The sequence below is a fragment of the Hylaeus anthracinus genome, unplaced genomic scaffold (genome assembly GCF_026225885.1).
Source record: "Hylaeus anthracinus isolate JK02 unplaced genomic scaffold, UHH_iyHylAnth1.0_haploid 2, whole genome shotgun sequence".
In the NCBI taxonomy this organism is placed as follows: Eukaryota; Metazoa; Arthropoda; class Insecta; order Hymenoptera; family Colletidae; genus Hylaeus; species Hylaeus anthracinus.
This window is the reverse complement of record NW_026534838.1, coordinates 5,581,945-5,603,113: the sequence shown is the minus strand read 5'-3', so window position 1 is coordinate 5,603,113 and position 21,169 is coordinate 5,581,945. Positions and strand designations below refer to the sequence as shown.

The following is a 21,169-nucleotide window of genomic DNA, read 5'->3' as shown; positions in this document are numbered from 1 at the left end:
TTTTTTTTTTTTTTGCATAGCCCGCAATACACCCGCGCGTAATTTGCCCGTGCATGTTCCGTTCCCATCCTGGAGATTGTTTACGGTCCCGCGTCTGTACAAGCAAACCGATGCTATCATTATTGCCACAGACATTCCCCAGTTAGATATCGACGTGCAAACGCTCGACTGAACAGCGAGATCTGGCTGTTCGGGGATCCGTGGTGCGAGCTGCGCGACCCTTCGCCGAACGAAACTTCCGCCCTGCGCCGCATTCAATGTATATAATTGAATTTGCAGTCCGCAACTGGTGGGGAACGCGAAATCTCGAGCAACACGCACGCAGCCCGGCTCAATAAAGCGTTCTCAGGAGGGAACCGCAACGACGTTAAACGATACACAAGCGATTATCGCCCCGGGGAGCCTAATGACGCGATCCGTGCGCAATTTCTACGAAATTTGTGGAATTTCCTACGAGCTCTGCGGCCCGAAAGGGGAGAAATTTTGCGCATTTCTGTGGCGCATAATCGCTGCACGGAGGTGATCGTGTTCGCCATCTTGTAAGATTGTTCGTCTCGGGAAATGTTCTTTCATGGGAGCGATGCGAAAATCAGTTTGCTTCTCGTTAACCCTTTGACTCAGAGAAACGTTTGTATTCGTTAAATCAATTAAAAAAATATATCAGCTTATAGGGAACGATGCAACGAAACCTTTTTGTAATTACAGTTTATTCGTGGGATGCTTAGATTCGAAAATAAAAATTGAAAAGTTATAAGTCCGTTGCAAAAATTGAATTGCTAGTCTTTCGAAGAGTCTTCTAAGTTTTCAATTTTTATTTCCGAAACTAAACGTCGTACGAATAAACGGTAAATAGAAAAAAGTTTCGTCTTATCATACCCTATAAGCTGATATTTTTTTCAAATTCACATCTCTAATTTGTATGGCAAAATGAAAAATGGAATTTATATGTATATTTATATATACATCGACATATTTATACGGACGTACACTTGGAAACATTTTCCTACTATTTAATTTAAAGAAATTTTTTCAATAACCACGTAGCAATTTTTCAATAGTACGAATACTTATAGGAGTGACTATAAATTCCCGAAAACAGTGACAGCAGAAACAGCTCGTAGAGAGGAACGAGACAGAAATCCACGTGGAAGGTGTGGTCCTAGCACGAACACGACGAAAGGTGTCTCTGTTCCGCAGCGGATGGGGGCGTTAGGGTTTTCATTGGAATCTGACGACGCCTGCGGGAGCTTACTGTCGCGGGATTACCAGAGACAGTTCGAAATCCGATCAAAACAAATGGACTGCGAAAATACTCCCTCCGTCTCTCTCTTCCTTCATCCGGCGTCTCTTTCTCCTCGGTTTGGTGGAATCAGTCGTTCGCCCGAAGACTGTTACAAACCGACCTGGATCGCCTCGGTCTCTCCGACTTTCCCGCAGGGGAGACGTTCCAGCGTAATTCGACCGGCTGATAAGACGAATCGGTGATCGCGAAGTAATGAGCGCCTCTGATTTCTCGCGCCCATCCCTCGTTCTCACGTACGCCGCCATTTTCGAGGGGCGGTTAACAAACAGGGAAGAGGTGCCTCGTCTCGAGGGTAGTTTTGGACAGCGCGGAACCTCGATTGCCACGGGGTCGGAGGGAACGAAGCCATTATCACGTAACGGACGGATTCGAGTTTGAAGTGTTCCCGCGTTGGAATTTAAGGCGTCGCCGAACGTGCCGCGGCTGACACTCGCGGATGACGGTGTCGACCTTCATGGGAAAGTAAGTTGAGAGGGTGCTTCTCGCGTTCTGGAAACGAACGGGACCGTGATGGAACCGACGAAGAAACGTCGCGGACCAGGCGCGTGTAAATATTCGCAAAAAGCCGCACGCCGAATCGACATTCTCCGACGAGGTATTGGAGCGCGAATTAAGCTCCCGCGGATACCGGCACGTACGCGTTTCCCTTTCGTCTTCGAGTTATTTTAAGCGACGTAACATGGAAATGACCGCTGAAATCGCGAATAAATATTCATAGCTGGAAATTATTAATTCAAATACGCGAAGCTGGTTTGGTCGATGGTACGATCGGGACGGACGACGATTCGAGCGGTCTTAGTTTATTAAATTAAACGGTGAATAGGAAACGACGTTTCGGTTTCGACGGTTCTGCGACCAATTTGGGATATATACGGTGCATCACGAGGAAGGGAATTTTAATATTAATATGACAAGTTTGTCAGATTCGACATTGCGTGATGGAAATTATTAAGTGTACAAATGAATAATCCAAATTTTTCAGCTACATTCAAGGTTTATTTTAAAAGAAAGAAAATTGAACTATTCAATCAAAGTATTCGCCGTTACTTTCTACAACTTTAAGCCATCTTTCAGGCAGCTGATGATTTCCATCTCGGAAAAATGATACGTCTTTGGACGCGATAAAGTCGTCAAGCCATTATCCGTTGCCATTTTCGACTCTACTAAACGGAATATTCTTGGAGGTTATGTTACGCCAAATTATCTGTTGTTTGAATAACAATATGTTAACAATATATAGCCGCAAAAGGGAGGGAAAATCAATTGATTTTAAAATTGATTTTAATACTGCTTAAAATAATTTCGATTATTCATTTGTACACCTAATCTATTTAACAGTGTTCAATATTTCTGCTTTTACCAACAACTACCCCAAACCTACTCAGACAGTATTTCAGTGTAGACAGCATACGCATTAACAATTTTATCATATATCTCATTACGAGTTGGGGATTGTATTTAACAGTATTCAATATTCCCCAATCAACAACTACGCCAAACCTACTCAGACAGTATTTCCGTGTAGACAGTATACGCATTAACAATTTTATCACATACCTCACCTTGTTACTTAAAATAACCATTAAATGAATTTTCAGGGTGTAAATTATAAAATATTGTTAATTACAGCTTCTCGCGTGATAGTGTCCCACAAAAAAGTAGGTCTAAACGTGCTCAGACAGTATTTCCGTGTAGACAGTATTTGGATTAACATTTTTATCACATACCCCACCGTGTGACTTGAAATATCCATTAAATGAATTTTCTCGCGTGATAATGTCCAACAAAAAAAACTAGGTCTAAACGTGCTCAGACAGTATTTCCGTGTAGCCAGTATATGGATTAACACTTTCGTCACATTCCACACCATGTAACTTAAAATACCCATCAAATGAATTTTCTCGCGTGAACGCGTCCAACAAAAACCTAGGTCTGAACCTACTCAGACAGTACTGCTACTTTTCAAACCTATCAAAGAAATACATTGATAAACACGCGAACAATACATCGAAAAACTACCATAATAATAATAATTCCCGAAAAAGTAGCAAAATTCTTTCCGTAGCCGGGACTTCAGCCCGATAACAACCAACCAGGCGAACAATACCCAGCCAATAAATCATGTTACGGATGTAAATAGCGCTTTCGACTTCCTGCTCGCCGGAAACCGTGATATCATCGATAGCACGATGCGTAGATAAAAATCCGTAGCTGCTTACGCCGCGTGCGATTCGTTCGCGTGTCCCGTCCATCGATCGTTTATCCGGTGCCCCAAAACTGTGCATAAAAAAAAAAAGTGAACAAAACGATGGAACCAAAAAAAAAAAAAAGGACCATGTATCCAGGCGATAGAGGAGATATTCAGTCGTTTATCGTTCGGTTCGTCGGCAGCGGCGATCGAACGCGTTCCCTCTGGCTGAATACGTTGGAAATATAATGGATACCGGTTTATAGCGTTTTTATTTCGCGAGTGGACGATCGAGGGAGGCCGGGAGGACGGGCTCGGAGGTGGCAGATGCAGGATTATTGTTTCATAACGCTCGCCGCGGATTTCTCCGGTCTTTGTTTCCCGCGCTGTTGTGTTTCCGCGAAAATTGGGGTCGCTCTTGAGCCTATCGCGCGACTTGCGATATCCGGCGGTACCGCGATGCCGGGAAGGGGTCGAAATCGCGAGAGCTTTGCGACAATTAAATTGCACGTGATTTCTCTGGCGCGTTATCGCGGACGCGAATGCATTAAAATGTCTTCGGTTGTTAATTAATGTAGAAAGTTATCGGGCGGTCGGCCGTGTCGATTGCGGGACTATCGAAACTCGTAATGGGTGCGAACCGTGTGACAAGGGGTGGTTTCCGTTGTCCCTGGCCTTGGTTTGCTGAAGATATTTCAGAGAAGTTGGCAAATTCTGAGCGTTTCGCGTATTAGGACCGGAAAGTAACTTGTTTATTATTTATCAGCTCGCTGTGGACCAATTCATTGTTTTCGATCGGGTACTGAAAATTTGCACAATAATAATAATAAAATTTGCATAATAATAATAATCAGAAAAAATGGAGAAAATCACAGCATAACGTTATGTAACATATTTAGCTAAATTACGCATAAAATTGCTGCAACTGAATTTTTTAATAGCAAAGTTGATTCGTGATTATATTTGTTTGAATTTAATGTAAAAGGAACGTCCCCCTAATTGTTTCAATGGTAATTTTCATTTTTAGAAGTGGAAACTCATCCAATAACGTAGGAAAATGAAAATCATCTGGAAAGTCTCGTTCCTGCAAATTTATAACATTGTAATTTTTTTGTTCTGGAATATTTTACGAATCCTTTCACCGTGATATTCAAGCGAACAGCGTAAACATGAAAGTGTCTAACGCGATGCAACAGGATATGAGATTACGTCGGAAAGAGGAGATATACATCAGAATTTAACGAACAGACGCATTCGATTTTACGCGACACTCGTAATCCACAGTCCACTGTGATATTTATAATTAACGCTCGCGTCGTTTGGGACGCATACAACATTCATAGAAAGCCAGTGTATCGTTAATATGAAATTCTAGAATTTATTACGCTGACGTAACGTTATATATAATGCTTCACTGCAACGATTCTCGAACACATGTTTCTGTAAATAAATTTACGTGTTTCGCTAAAGAAAACTGCCGAAAGAAATTCAAATTGGCTCCCTGAGTCAATAAAATACTAATTAACCCTTTCGGACCTGGCGTCCAGAATCGACGACACAAAATTGAACAAAATATTTATATACTAAAACCAAGAAGTTCATACATTTGAAAACACTTAAAATTGAATTACGTTAGTTACGAGAAAAAGAATCATTCTGGTCTGAAGGGGTTAAAATAGATTGAGTAACTTAACTTAAGCTCGAGTGCCACGTTTATCTAAATTTAAAAAAATACTAAATCAGTATTTATTAAATATTTTTTAATTCTTCGCTGCACCTGTAATTATCAGTACTCGCGCACGTACTTCCACGCGTCGCGCGATATCGCGGTAACACGGGCGTGGGTACAGTCATCGGGAGGTGAACGCGGATCGATAAACTATCAGGAGTCACGTAGTCAGAAAATCCGAGTGCCAGGAGGTGGATCGAAATAAAAAGGCACGAGGTACGGTCGTTACGGAAATATCGTGGCTTCTTCCATGAGTGAACCGGGCCAGGTGGTCCCCCTCCCATAGAAGAGGAACGACACATGCGGATGCCGTACAAAAACACCACGTGGCGCTGGATAATAATAACGTTACGATACGCCGTTTTAGACGTTCGATGGGTCGGTCCCCCGAAACCCATTCGGCTCACTCTTTCTCCCCCTGTTTGCAGACCAACTATCTCCTCGTGCTCTCCTGGTCTAAGCGTCCCTTTCGAACGTTCGAAGGGCTGAAAACGTCGCGACGCGGTGGCTTGCATTATTCTAGTCTATGTATAAATTTACAAAGGTCTAATTAGAAGTTAAGCGTTTTTTTTTCATACATGTGCCTATAATTATGAAAGTCATATAATTTTTGAAAACAAAATATATCGAGTCGATTTAGTTTAAAATAATGTGGTGTAAAATAACTGATAAACTCGTTTCTTTTTTTAATTTTGACTTAGACTACTTTCATAATTATGGGCTTATTTTAGGCTGTTATTTTAGAGTATGTTGCTTTAGAAAGTAAGTAGCATAGATATATAAAATCAAAATGGATGTGTACCTTGAAACGAAAGAGTGAAGAAAAAGTGTATTATTAGGCACGAGACAAATTTGTATATTGTTAATAAGCAAACGTTAGTGTAATAGCTTTATTTAGTTACTTTAATAAAACAATGGATGAATGAATGACGCGGTGGGCCACCCTTGGCGCGCGAGCAGCAAGGGTGCTCGATTTAAGGGGACAGTGCAACCGTTCACCAATCGAGGGTAAAATTGTCTTACTTCGCGTAGCCTTCACGGGCAAACTGCTCGCGATTGAGTTCTCCATCGTCAACAGCTTCTAATCGGACTAGTAGCGATTAGGGACTCCAAAGGGTGGGTGTCTATCACAGAGGTTGACGGCTCGGAGTTCTTCTGAGGGGATTTCGACAATATTGTATTTATTATGGGTTTAATCTTGCACACGCTCATTTTGATTAAATAATTTGGTAAACATTTTGAAAAGATTTTTGAATTAGAATTAGGTTTCGGAGCAGGACAAGTTTGGGGAATTATTATTGCAAGGTATTAAAAATCGTGGTACCGAAAAGAATTAGTTACATTTATTGAATTTTTAAAAAGAAAATTGACATACATTCCTATTATCAATACCCATATTAATTGAATGTAAACATTTTGAATAGATTTATTGAATTTTTAAAAAGAAAATTGACATACATTCCTATTATCAATACCCATATTAGTTTAATGATTTCAAAGTATCTGAGTTTAATTTTATATATGGCAATTTATCTTAAATAATTTGGTAAACATTTCGAAAAGATTTTTGAATTAGAATTTGATTTTGGAACAGGCCACAGTTAAAGTTTGCAGAATAACTATCGCACGGTATTAAAAATCGTGGTACCGAAAAGAATTAGTTACATTTATTTCACTTTTGAAAAACAAAAATGACATACAATCCTAGTATCAATACCCATATTAATTGAATGATTTGTAAGTATATATCCTTGACTGAATCATCGTGTAGATTAAACGCATTCACTCCACACGTAAACATTCGCGAATTAGCAATACAAACTTGACAGAAACTTTTATCCATTCACCGATATTACAATTCCCGATAGCGGTCCGATAAATTCCGATAAGCCTACTTTCCGTTGATAACGTTTTCACGCAAAAATTCCCTCCCCCGCTCGCGCGGCGCAGTATCGTTTCCAGCAATTGTTAAATTGGAAACGAACAAAATTGCAACAAGATGAGTCAAACGAAACCCAATATTGCGCATGGGATATCCAATATTGGCGCCGTGTTAATTTAAATTTTTATCGAGCAATATTTCCGCCGGCCTCGTGTAACTGTTGTTGTTTGGAACGCGTTCGCCGACGATAATCTCGAGGGAATAACGATTCCAGTCGAATATGGCGGGAGAAGCCTTCTGGAATTTTCCGTGTATTTTTGATTCAGGTCCTGGGATTCAAAGATACGTACGTATGGATTAAGGACGACAGCTGCGGTCACAGGAAGCGAGGCGGGATTCGCGCGACCAAAGCACTCAATTCCAGCGTCAAGGTAATCGTCCCAAGTTCTCGAAAAAGTATTGTTATCTTGGAAGAATCGCTAAAATTTATGTTTGCACGAAACTACTCGAAGTGAAATTCTTTCTTAGAAAAATGATTCAAGAGTTTATATAATTAGGCTTCTTCAGTCCAAAAAGAAATTTGATTTCTGTTAGAAAAATAATTTGAATTCTTGTTAGAAAAATGATTCAAGTGTTTATATAATTAGGCTTCTTCAGTCCAAAAAGAAATTTGATTTCTGTTAGAAAAGTAATCTTAAATAATTCTTAAATGACTTGAATTCTTGTTAGAAAAATAATTCAAGTGTTCTGTTAGAAAAATAATTTGAATTCTTAACTAATTTGAATTCTTGTTAGAAAAATATTTCAAGTGTACAACAAATTTTATTTCAATGTTCATTCGAATCCAAGTCACACCACTGAAAAGCTCCAGCAAATGGTTCTCATATTTCCTTCGAAATGAAACCTGCTGAATTGAGTGTCCCGCGTAACCGATGGTTCATCACCAAGGAAAACACATGTATTCGAGATTCTTTTTGCCGCCGTTACTCCTAAAGAACAATGGATTTCCGATAGAACAGGGTCTCTATAAAATTCTATTGACACGATTCTTCTTCCTGGAAGATTATTTGGGCGGATCAGCAGCAGGTGATCGAGCGGCAGAAACGCGATCACGTGCCATTTGCGAGCTGGGAATCGGAGAAGCCTTTGATAAGAGACAAGAGACTCGAAGTGGATCGGTATCGCTCAAACTCCATAGAGGACAGCGAAGAATGGAACGAATTTTTGCCCGGCGATCCCGAAGACCCGAAATTGATGTTCAACGACGAACTCTGGGATCAAGAGTGGTACTTGGTAATAAATCAATACGTCTGAACTATACACCCACGATTCTGTCTTTTTTTATAATGATAACACCGATAGAAGAGAATCGATAGTCGGTAAAGTTGCATTTTGGAAAGTTGATGAAGTGTTCGATGGTGCCAACGCTTGATAAGATAATGTTTCTTTATCAACTGCTGCAGCAAGATACGCGATCGAACAAAGTTCTCCCCAAGCTCGACTTGAACGTTCTACCCCTCTACCGACTGGGAATAACTGGTCGTGGCGTTAGGATCGCAGTCTTGGACGATGGACTGGAGTACACGCACGACGATCTACGGAACAACTATGTGAGTATGGATAATTTTGCTTCGAGCTACCCTGTGCACTCCACAGATGACAGGGCGAGTTACTTAAAATTCAACCCCTTGGAATCGATGCAGTTTTTAAAACCTTCTAGGAGATTTTCTAATTTGAAAGCTTTATGATTAATAAATTCTTTTCTGATCAATAATAATCTTGCAATGTGTACACATTGTTATATTTATTGTAAGACCCTTTGCATTCTACAGGTTACTTAAAATTCAACCCCTTGAAATCGATGCAGTTTTTGAAACCTTCTAGGAGATTTTCTAATTTGAAAGCTTTATGGTTAATAAATTCTTTTCTGATCAATAATAATCTTGCCATGTACACATTTTTATATTTATTGTAAAACTTTCACAGGATCCATACATTAGCTACGATGTAAACGAGGGAGACAACGACCCCCTCCCAAGATACGAGGTAACAGGTGAGCATTTAATTATTATAAGATTTGCATAATAAGTATAAAGTCCCTTTGGACCCAACCTTATAACGTCATGCATCACTGTTCGACACTTCAATCAATTTCTATGATCAACAATGGAAACAAGGGTCGCTGAAAAATTTAAAAAAAAATTAATTCTGAAAGTTAAGTGTCCAGAAAATTTATTTAAATAAAATACTTGAACTTTGACAAAGTTGCAAAGCTAAATACCAAAATAAATGTTTCACTTTGCAATTTCCAATAGTCCGCAAAATTTGATCTCAGTAGAAATTTTCAAGGGCATGAATCTGCTAACGAACGTGTTAAATCAGTCTCGATACAAACTAGGTCACAAATGGTCCAGTCCATCTGCTGGCGTTAATACAACACAACTCCCAGAGCTCTTTTTCATCCCAGCCACCATTTAAATCTAAAATTTCTCAGCCAAACGCATTTCGCGAGTCTCAACGGGATCTACAATTCCTAAAATTCCCCTATCGCGGACGTTTTCAACATTAAAAAGCGCTAAAAAATTTACAACTGACCTCGCGTGAATGTTACACGATACGCGATCCTCTGGAACGGAAAATTCCTGGAGGCATCGCGAGTCGTGTTTACTTCTTCTCCGAGCCCCCGGTTCGATCATGCATTGCCCTTTTCACACGTTGCTACGACAACACCCCCAAGGGATGAACGGTCACGGGACGAGGTGCGCCGGGGAAATAGCGATGGAGGCAAACAACCGGAAATGCGGCGTGGGCGTCGCGTTCGAGGCCTCCGTTGGCGGGATCAAGCTCCTCGACGGCGTGGTGAACGATCGCGTCGAGGGCGAGGCGCTCGGATACAAACCCGAAGCGGTGGATATTTACACCGCCTCCTGGGGACCCGCGGACGACGGGAGAAGCTTGGAGGCACCCGGTAGACTGGCCACGGAAGCGATAGAAAGGGGCGTTAGGGTGGTTTGTATCTAGAAATCAATTTTTTGTTTGGATTTAAGTACTTGTTCATTTTTAAAATAATTTACGAAGTGTAGTTTTACAAAGTTTGATGTGAACAGTTCAAAAGAGAAGTCAGGAAGTCCAGAAGAACTGAGAACATTCATTTTGGATATTAAATGTTAAAGAAAATAAGGAAATTAATTTTTTGTTTGGATTTAAGTACTCGATCATTTTTAAAATAATTTACAAAGTGTAGTTTTACAAAGTTTGATGCGAACAGGCTAAAAGGAGAAGTCAGGAAGTCCAGAAGAACTAAAAATAATTCATTCTGGATATCACATGTCAAAGAGAATAAATTTGAATGATATCCTTGAAGTAACAAACATAGATAACACAATAAATAAAGTGAAATATTTGTTCCTTAGCAACAGAGACAAGTATTTCAAATAAGTCAAGATATTAATGAAATATAACATGTTAAATCAATTAAAATGTTTGTAACATTACGATGTTTGTGTGTAAATGTTTGATTTACAAGTGAAAAGAATAAATGTTTGATTATCCAGTCATAAATTGTCTGTAAACTAAATTTGACGTTAGTAGAAATTTTCGAATGTATTCTGATTTCGAGAAGAATCTATAGTATTACAAGAGAAAATAAACAAAAGGATTATTATATTTGTGCATGGAATTTTAGCGTCCATTGCTTCCATTATTTAGGGACGTGAAGGGAGGGGAAGCATTTACGTGTGGGCTTCCGGAAACGGTGGCTCCAAAGGGGACAATTGTGGATGCGATGGGTACGTAGGAAGCATTTACACGATCGCTGTGGGCTCGGCCAGCCAAACCGGAAGATTTCCATGGTACGGCGAAAGTTGTGCTGCAACCATGGCGACCACGTATAGCAGCGGTGCTTATCACGATCAGATGATAGTAAGTTACACTTTGAAAATACATTTATTATATTAATTAACTGAACCAACTGAATAAAAATTCTAGTGAGTTGAAGATAATTAAAATGACCCTCCAAAATACAGAGATCTCCATCGAGGAAAAATTAAACACAAATTCGACAGAGTAGAACAGATCCAGAAGGTAGAAATTACAATAACATTACGAAACTATATTTTATTCAAAATGAATACACTCTCCAACTGAATAAAAATTCTAGTATGTTAAAGATAATTAAAATAACCCTCCAAAATACAGAGATCTCCATCAAGGAAAAATTAAACACAAATTCGACCGAGTAGAACAGATCCAGAAGGTAGAAATTACAATAACATTACCAAACTATATTTTATTCAAACCGAATACACTCCCCAGGTGAATAAAAATTCTAGCAAGTTGAACAGACAGACTATTCCGAACAACCCTCGTTCCATAATCCATAGCACATTACGCAAAATGTCCAACGCCTAATGTAAATGCTATACCTCGGTAGTTATTCGCATAATACCTCGCAGCGTTGTCGAAACCGACGTGTACACAACCGAATAACACGTAAACACGAGAATTTGTGTAACGATCGGGAATAATTAAAGGTAAATTCTGTCCCGACTTCCGGATAACGAATTAAGCCGGAATGGAGTTAGCAGAGCAACGGAATAACTCAATGGATTCCGTTTCCGTGCTTTCAGGCGACCACAGACTTGAGGAACACCTGCACGACGCGACACACGGGCACTTCCGCATCCGCGCCATTAGCCGCGGGAATACTGGCGCTGGCGCTGCAAGTAAAGTACGAAACTCGACCGCCGTTAACTCGAGCCTCTTTCTCGAAACTTTTCCTCTCTAACTCAGCCTTTATCATACTTTCAACGGAGTTCATCCGTTTCGAAAGAAGAGTCATTAGATTTATCTGCCTCGCCAAAGAACCTGCCGCGATTAAGCTTCCAACGCCGAGTTTTCAAGCAGTTTCGAAGATTTCGAGAATTCTCGATCAGGGCGGCAACGGGCGGAAGTTGAAGCAGCTCCGAGCTAAATTGAAATTCTTTCAAGCTTCTGAATATTTCTACGCGGGAGATTCTGTAATCCCTTTTTCACTCGCGGAGGAACGTTGTTACCCGGAAATTCGAAATCCCGCGATGTAAAAGCATCGCGAATATATTCATTCCCGTGCCCGGGAAGAGGTCCCGTAAGACCCGATTAAAAAGTTATCGTCGCAACCCCGGCTCGCGAAAAAATTCTCGACGAACGGCCACGTTACACGCACTAGATTGCGAAACTTTGGATCGCGCGTCGATGTTGTTTTCAATCATTAACGAACGCGCTCTTCGTTCGCTCCGTCGGTACCTTTACGTACATTTCGGACGTGATGCAAGTGAACTGTCGGTGTTTATGCAAATTTATATTTCGATAGATATGGAAAAAGAAATTAAACTTGAATCTATGTACGTGAATTTGTTGTAAATGAATTTTTGCATTTGTACACATTCTTATAAATTTATTTGTATATTATATTATATTATAATTATATTTATATGCATTCACATATTTCTATAGATGCATAAACATCTGCAGTTTAGGTATCAGTCCTATTTTCTAAATGGTATAACATGTATCTTGATGTTTGATATATTCTTGCATTTGTGCACATTCTTATAAATTTATGTATATATTATTATATTATTATATTACATTATATTCTAATTATATTTAAGACATGCTTAAATTTCTGTAAATGCATAAACATCTACAGTTTAGACATGAATAACATTTTATTCTAGTGCATTCCTAAGAGAGGAACGATTGTCGCTCTTAGAAAATAAAATCGTACTCTGACTTTAAACTAATTTTGATGAAAAAGTGAAAATTTAAGAAAAATATAGTAGTAGTGGTTTCACATAAGGTGATGCCATTTGTAATATACTCCTCGGTCGAATTGATCACTGAGAATTAATTAATACATTCCACACGAGACCCCGTGTCGAGAGTACGAAGCAAATATTTTCCCGCGGTATCCACGCGGATGGAATAACCTGCTTGTTATTCTTACAGCGAGAATCTAACGTGGAGGGATGTGCAGCATCTCATTGTGTGGACCTCGGAGTACAGTCCCCTCAGGTGAGACTACGATTTCCATATCGTCTGATTAGCAAGTTTCATTCCAACGAAACGAAATTATTTTATGGCAAAGACAAGAATAACAATTATTCCATTTCTTTAACTGAAGTTGGTAGATGGAATGGATGAAGATTGGTAGTCTATTGTTATTTATTTTATGATGAAGACAGGAATAACAGTTATTGCTTTTCTCCAATTGAAATCGATAGATGGAATAGATAAAGGTTGATAGTCTAGGAATAACAAACATTTTGAATCTTAATTTAGTTTCACAATCTCTTCCTTATTCACGTGGGACAATTGCCACGTGATCGATTCAAAGAACGCGGTTTCGATAGATTTTCGCCGCAGGAAAACCTTTCACAGCGTTCATCTGAGCGCAGAGAAAGCTCTCTGGCGACGATGGGAAACGAGTCGATCGCGCATTCTCTTCTCGGGACATTGCGAATCACGGTGGATTAAAGTATCGCGTCATCCTTATTCACTACGCGGCAAATGGGAATGTAGGTCGCGTCGGTTCAACGGGAAACAGTAATTGAGGTGAAACGAACAGGAAGCAAGGATTCGTGCCTTCTCTGGTAAAAATAACACGTCGGTCGCCTTTTTCTTGATCGTCGCTGAGAGTCACAACGTGGCTGCGCCATTCAACCCTTTAGTTTTGCTCCGTCGCTGCTCCTTACCACTCGATTGTGTTGTCTGTTACCTCTCGTTGGGTACTTCTTTCGAAACATATTTCTCGTTTGCTCCGTTACTTCTTAATTAATAACGATATTAACGCGGTCGCTGTGGGGCTTATATTCACCCTTTGCGTTCCTATGTACTGCACAAAGCGTTAATAAAAATGCCTTCAAAGTAAAAATTTTGTTCAGAAATTGCTGTCACTCGACAAAAGAAAATATTGAAATCAGAAAAGCAAAGCGTTAATGAAAATCTCTTCGAGGTAAAAATTTTATGGGAAATGATTGAAACCCGACAGAAATGTGCCGAAATCAGACAATTTTTACTGCAAGGGGTTAATGAAAATTTCTTCAAGGTTCTCCGAGGGTTCTTTTGTTTTGAGACTATTGGAATCTGACAAAAATGTATTGAAATCAGAAAATTTGGACTGCACAGGGCTAATGATCTACACTTTCCACTTTTGCACTTTATCACTTTTCCACTTTCCACTTTCCGTTTTCCACTTTTAATTGTTCCAACCAATAGATATTAAAATATAGAAGAATATCCCATAAGCTGTGTAACGGGGTATATTTATTTTGTAACTACCCACCCATTTCATCGCCTCATAGCATTTTTCACCATATAATACATAATATTAAAAAATATATAATTGACATTATTCTAAAAATTCCTAGCCTTTTCAATCCACCAAGGATACTTTTGAACAACGAATAAATCCGTTATTTTATTTCGGTGGCAATCTGTGCCAAACTGTCCACCTTGATGGGTCCAGGGCCATTCGAAAGAGGAAATGCGATCGTTTGAAGGAGAAACGAAGTTAAATTAACCGGTCCACGCCGAAGCGGAATATAGGTTTCCTGGCTGCGTGTAAAAAAAAAGAAGATTACTCCGCAGTTCGTCGAAAACGGTTTCATTTTACGCCGGTCGTTCTTTCATTCGCGCCAGCAAGCCCCGTAATTGCGTCAACTTTCAGGGAGAATCCAGGCTGGTTCCGAAACTCTGCTGGATTTTGGTTCAACTCACGTTTCGGCTTCGGACTTATGAACGCGTACGCGCTGGTCGCCGCGGGTTCCAATTGGACCACCGTGCCGGACAAAACCATCTGCAAAGTGGACGTCGCCAGAATGTAAGTGAAATTGCATCCGAATTCCTCTTACCTTGCGCATATTCGCAGTAACGGGTACATTTTCCATAGAACATCGAAAAAATACACTAAGGTGGAAGATGTAGTTGAGAACGCGCTTCCGGGGCCCGCGCATTTTTAAAATGACCGAACAAAGTGTCGTATTTCGTCGTACTTCGTCGTATCTCGTCACTCAACCTCAACGTTCGGCTTCCTGAAGTTGGTAGATGGAATGGATAAAGGTTGATAGTTTCGAAATAGCAAACATTTTGAATTTAAATTTAGTTTCAGATAGAATAAATAAAGGTTGATCGTCTAGGAATAACAAACATTTTGAATTTACATTTAGTTTCAGATGAAATAGATAAAGGTTGATAGTCTAGGAATAACAAACATTTTGAATTTAAATTTAGTTTCAGATGAAATAGATAAAGGTTGATAGTCTAGGAATAACAAACATTTTGAATCGTAATTTAGTTTGAGATAGAATAAAGACAAAATATCTCGTCATTCGTATTCACTGCGTTAAGAGAGGTGTATTCAACAAAAGGTTTATAAGGAAACACTCCAAAACTTTCGATATGTTTTTTCAATATCCCAGAAATGGCTCTATTATGACCTCTGCAAAACAGAAGAAACACAGGTGACTGGTTGGCAGGTTTCTGACCACTGGGTACATTTGAGATCGAAAATCTAACAATTTTCTTGAACTAGATGTTTATAGCACAAAATGATTTTTTCAATATTTCAAAAAATAAGAAAATGGCGTAATTTCTGAGTAAACCTGAATCATATCGATCGGATTAATAGTTTCCGCAATAAGCTGTCGACCAGTGCTCCTGCTTAACAGTTTATTAAATTAAAAAAAAGGAACCATAACTATTACACAACTGTTCAAAACATTTTGAATAAAAAAGAGAAAAATCAGGTCAGGAAAATACCATGTAACGATTGTTTCGTTTCAAAGATTGGATTCGCTTTCCGTTATTGTCGAATGTGAATCGTTTATGCTGGACCACCATTCGCCCAGAGAATTCGCGTTCGTTAATCGATCATAGTTCACTTTATCCGAATTCGCCACATGCAAACACCGCACAGGTAGGATTTACCTCTCACGGTCCATTTGGATTACCACAGATAGAATCGTGATTCCCTACGGTGCTCTAAACGACGAATATTCGAACGGTTCGCAGTGATTCGTAACTAGACTGCGGATCTTTTGATGGAAAGCGGCGTGCAAAAAGTTCAAGAAAACACGAATTCAAATAACTCGTCTTTCTTGAACTTTTCAAGACGCGTTTTTCGACAGGAAGAGAGAGACGAGGACGATTTGCGCGGTTCGGCGCTAAGGACGCTTTAAATTTCTTGCAGCGAGAGCCCGGAGCGACCCTCCGATTGTCCTTGTTTCTTTAAAAAGCGCAGCAGAGCTCGGTGACTTTAGGTCGTTAAATTCAACATGCCGAAGAGAGCACTTCACCTATTCGTTACAGCACCGTCATGGAGGCAGTCGAAAAAAGTGGAACGACTCGAGGATTTTTCGTACGTTCCTCGCACGTTGGCGCCCTTTCAAAAAAAAAAAAATAGTAGTCTCTCCCATGACACGTTTTCTATTCAGAACTAAGTCCTCCGCATTAAAATCCTCGAATTAAAAAGAAATTGGACGAAACATAACTGTATTTAACTTTCTGTTCTTCACGTGTGTCTAAAATATAATTTAATTCGTGTTTCTGTGCTGCATCTAGATCTATAAAAATATAAATTTCCATTAGCACCCACAGTTTAATCATAACACTGTGACAGTGTTACAATTCACTGCACAAATGGATTACCTTCACCAGTCGCGTAGAAATTGTAACATCAATAACAATTATTTTTTGGCTACTCTTTCTCATTAATTTTATGTATTGTTAGATGAAAGCTACAACTGTATTTATGTATTCTACAATATTTATTTGAAAAATATATGATAAAGGGAATTTTACAAAAAGATTTGTGCAAAGGCCGGGCGACGAAATTCGACGAAATACAACGAGATACGACGAGATACGACGAGATATGACGAGATACGATGAAATACGACGAGATACGATGAAATACGACGAGATATTACGAGATACGACGAAATACGACGAGATATGACGAGATACGACGAGATACGACGAAATACGACACTTTGTTCGGCCATTCTAAAAATGTGCTGTCACATATTAACGAATTATTCTCGTTTTTATAAATAAATAATGCTCGGAGACCCATTCCAAGGAGAACATTTCCGAATCAATCGTCTCTGATCAAACGAAACAGTATCCAATTCAACCAGGGAGTAACGTTTAAAATCCTGGAATAGACTGTCGAAGCCAGAACAGGATGCGACGTCGACAGCTAATATTCCAGGAAGTTTCAAGCGGTTCTATCGACAAGAGACGCTGCCACGCGAATGTAACTCCCGATTAATATGTAATACATGCACGCGCGAGTTAAACGCGTCGTTTGATTTAGAATCGACAGGAGCCTGGCTTATGGAAACGCGAGGAGGGTGCGATTCGAAGTGGGCGACGAGTGCCGCTCAACGGGGAACGAGATAACGTTTTTGGAACACGTGGAGATCGAGGTCAGCCTCGAGTACAGTCTTCGCGGCGCTCTTCAGATGCATCTCGCTGCACCCTCAGGTATGCTCTTTTCATTTGCCCCGGCTTGACGGGCTTTGAAGTTGCTCGTTGCCCGTGAACGTATCGCGAAACGAAAGTCGAGAAGAAATATAACGCGGGGGTGTATTAAGAGCGAGCAGACAGCCCGGACGAAAAATGCGCTTGAAAGTAATTTAAACTGTGCTAAAGCATAACTCGCGCGCCCCTATCGACCGAATTCTTCCACGCCCTTGTACTAATTTACTCTTTAGTCTTTCCGAGTCTAAATTCTTGGGATATAATTGGCGTGACGGTCTTCAGATGTCTTGCAGTGTTTAAATATTAATCGTGAATGTACACTCTGCGTGACAGATAATTCCAGGCGTTGTTCTGGAGTTTAATTGAATAGTCTCTTTGGCGCCGAAGCTTCATTCTAAACGTCTAGTTGATGGCTTCTGTTGTATTTTATGTAGTTTTTTATTTTTATTAGTTTTATTTGCTTGTATACAGGGTGCTGAGACGATTCTAAACAATAATTTCCTTTGCGAGAATTTCGTATGGTACTTAGTTTTTGAATTGTTAAAGAAAAACCACCGACCAATCACAGCGCCTAAATAGCGCGCGCGCTCAGCGGCGAGAGCATAGGCTCGAGCCAGTATTGGCTGATTACTTGAGCGGTGTGATTGGTCGGTGGTTTTTCGTTAATAATTCAAAAACGAAGCACCATACGACATTTTTGCGAAGGAAATTGTTCTTCAGAATTTTCTCAGCTACCTTTTCTCCCATTTATGATTCTCATACTAATTCTGGGACACCCTGTAGAACTAAATGCTCGAAGTAATCGACACTTCTTCCCTTATATCTTCCCAATACATTCTTGAAAAGATGAATAATTAAGAAAACATGAAAAAATAAATTTCTAAAAAGGAATGTAAAATATTTGAGAGTGAAGAGTACCTAGTGAATGAAAAATAAAACCATAGAATAATAAAAAGGTCGAGTACATATCAAAATTGAACGGATTTGACATTCCTGATACGCCAGCACTTTAAAAATGCATTAGACTGCGCGTTAAAATATCAGTTTGTCAGTTACATATTTATCGCCGCTTGGTAGGGATTTTGTTGCGACGAATCGCGTCGCCAAGAGAGAATTTCTGGGAAAATATCTTGGTAGTAACATTTTTACAGTATACACAGATGCGAGTGAACCGCGTGTCATCCCTTGAAATCGATTTCACCTCGTGTCAAGCGTTCCGGAGCGGTAGAACAGTCGGAACTCGAGATTTACGATCTCGTAGCCGAACAATGTTGGAAGATGGATTCATCTGAAACTGAAATCTAAGAAAAGCAACGTTGAATGCAATGTCTCATAATTAGAGACGCCGAGGGAAAATGCTTTACATTCGCCTAGCAGTGAATGGGTTAACTGTCGAATGATTTAAAAATTCAGGTGCTAGGATTGTTAAGAATTATCCTTTCTTTTGTTGAACATTCCTTTGAATTTTATCTAATTATCTCGCTTATTAAATTTTATATTGATTCTAGTTCAAATTTTGTAGATTAAAAATTGTTCTCTACGAAGAACATTATGGTCATTTCATTCTTTTCAAATTAAATCGTGTCTCCAAATTAAATATCACTTTTTATTATCAAAATAATAACCTAGATTACATATCTGTATTAAATCTTGGTGCTCAAAGCAAAACGCTTTAAATTTGCTTGGCAACGGATGAGTTAACGCAGTGATCTTATCTACTCGTATTGTGTAATATATATTTCGTTTTATCCTCTGACACAGTTCGAGAAAGAGACATTAAGAAGAGTCTGTAAAAGCAAATCCTTAACGGAAGTTTAATTTCTTTCACCCTGACTCCCGAGTGCTCTTAACTCCACTCTTGACTTCCTCTTACCAATCGATTAGACGATTACTTCCCATTCGCAACCGGCTCTTCAGAAAGATAGGATTAAAGGAAAGCTGGACGCGTTACAAAAACGGAGGATTGCGAACGATTTCGCTTCAACAGCCCCAACCGGGATAATTCGTGGTCGCCGAGGAGGGATTAACTCGACCATTGTGTCGTGACGTTCGATTCCGAGCACGTTTCACGGACACCTGTTATATATTAATAGTCCATGTCCCGTGCGTTGGGTCATTGGGGCATATTCAAAAAACGTCCAGGCACGCTTCCGTTCACCAGAAACAGGAGCACGCGATTTCCTGACCTATTTGGCAGAAAAGAAAATTTCGCTTCCTCTTTCTGATGCGAGTAGAATAAAATTCGAGTGTTTGAAAAATCTGAAATTTATGAATGGTTCATTTGCCGTTTAAATTTTTCAGTATTTAAACTTTTGAAAGCACTACCGTCCAAAAATTGAATTCATCCTTTCATTTTTGTACACTTAATTCTTTTATTGAATAATTCTTGTTGTGAAAATTCTACTCTTTTATCTAAAAGAAACATTTTAAATATAGATTTCTGGAAGAACTACAAGAATTGAGTTTGATCATATCTCTGAATACAGTCTTGAATATTTATGAATATTTACAGAATGAAATTTTTCATAAGAAATATGTCTGCGCGTGTTCTATACTGGATTTTTAATAATGTCTCATTCTTTTAGTGGAAATACAGTCAGTCCCATAAATATTCGTACTTGTATGTCTATTGAAAAATGTCCAAATGAAATGTTTCGTTATAAATACGTACACGAATAAACATTTCACGTGTATATTTTTATAATGAAAAATTTATTTGGTGACATCAAACCTGTTATTTAATTGAGACGAATTCTTGCAATAGACACAGATGTTACGAATATTTATAGGACCGACTGTATGTCCCCTAAATTTTCTTTTACAACATGGAGTCACTTCAGAATTAATTTCAACATTTTAAACAAAATATCTCGCTCCTCCAAAGCACTGAACGAAGACCCTCACCTTCGAAGAACGTACACACTCTCCTTCTTGGGAGGAGATAACGTCGTTCTCGCGAAATAATGTAGAATCGATAAGGCCAATCAATCAATTTATTTTCAAGGGACAAGGGTGGAGATCCTGAAGCCGAGAAAATTGGACAGCTCGAGTGCCGGTTTCGCGAAGTGGAAATTTATGTCCGTCGCATCGTGGGGAGAAGATCCGCGCGGCGTCTGGATCCTAGACATCCGCGACGAGGTCGTTAATTTTCATTACTTAACCAACTGTTACGTTCTTGCGACAGATGTTTTCCGTTCGTTCGTCGGAAGGACGATTGACGAATCGTTTCCAATTTATTCAGTGTTGCTAAACGTGTCACGTATTCAACGTTTGATTGCATTTACTTGCGCCAGAACAGATCGGTCCAGCAGGGAATAGCGGCACAATGGGAACGTTTGCATTGATTCTACACGGGACGAGCGAAATGCCACGGTATCGTGAAAACGGGCCGAGAATATACAATCAGCGGTACAATCGACTTCGAAAAACTGTAAGTGCAAGGCTTATTTATTCTAATAATCCTATCGATCCGAAAAAAACCGAATCATAGGTGCAAGTTGGAAGTTTCATAGCACACACTGTATATGTTATCGATGCAGCCCA

General features: G+C 39.5%; 1 protein-coding gene across 1 annotated transcript in view; it reads left to right on the top strand.

Moving 5' to 3' along the window:
• LOC128892996 (neuroendocrine convertase 1-like) overlaps nucleotides 1-21,169 on the top strand; it is a 115,439-nt gene that overhangs the window by 93,096 nt on the left and 1,174 nt on the right. The window contains exons 2-13 of the mRNA XM_054153695.1: nucleotides 7,429-7,533; nucleotides 8,165-8,395; nucleotides 8,566-8,712; nucleotides 9,089-9,155; nucleotides 9,840-10,111; nucleotides 10,811-11,023; nucleotides 11,731-11,831; nucleotides 13,091-13,156; nucleotides 14,811-14,963; nucleotides 17,460-17,629; nucleotides 20,631-20,764; nucleotides 20,925-21,056. Of these exons, the coding sequence (XP_054009670.1) occupies nucleotides 7,429-7,533; nucleotides 8,165-8,395; nucleotides 8,566-8,712; nucleotides 9,089-9,155; nucleotides 9,840-10,111; nucleotides 10,811-11,023; nucleotides 11,731-11,831; nucleotides 13,091-13,156; nucleotides 14,811-14,963; nucleotides 17,460-17,629; nucleotides 20,631-20,764; nucleotides 20,925-21,056 (1,791 nt within the window). The remainder of the gene's footprint in view (nucleotides 1-7,428; nucleotides 7,534-8,164; nucleotides 8,396-8,565; nucleotides 8,713-9,088; nucleotides 9,156-9,839; nucleotides 10,112-10,810; nucleotides 11,024-11,730; nucleotides 11,832-13,090; nucleotides 13,157-14,810; nucleotides 14,964-17,459; nucleotides 17,630-20,630; nucleotides 20,765-20,924; nucleotides 21,057-21,169) is intronic.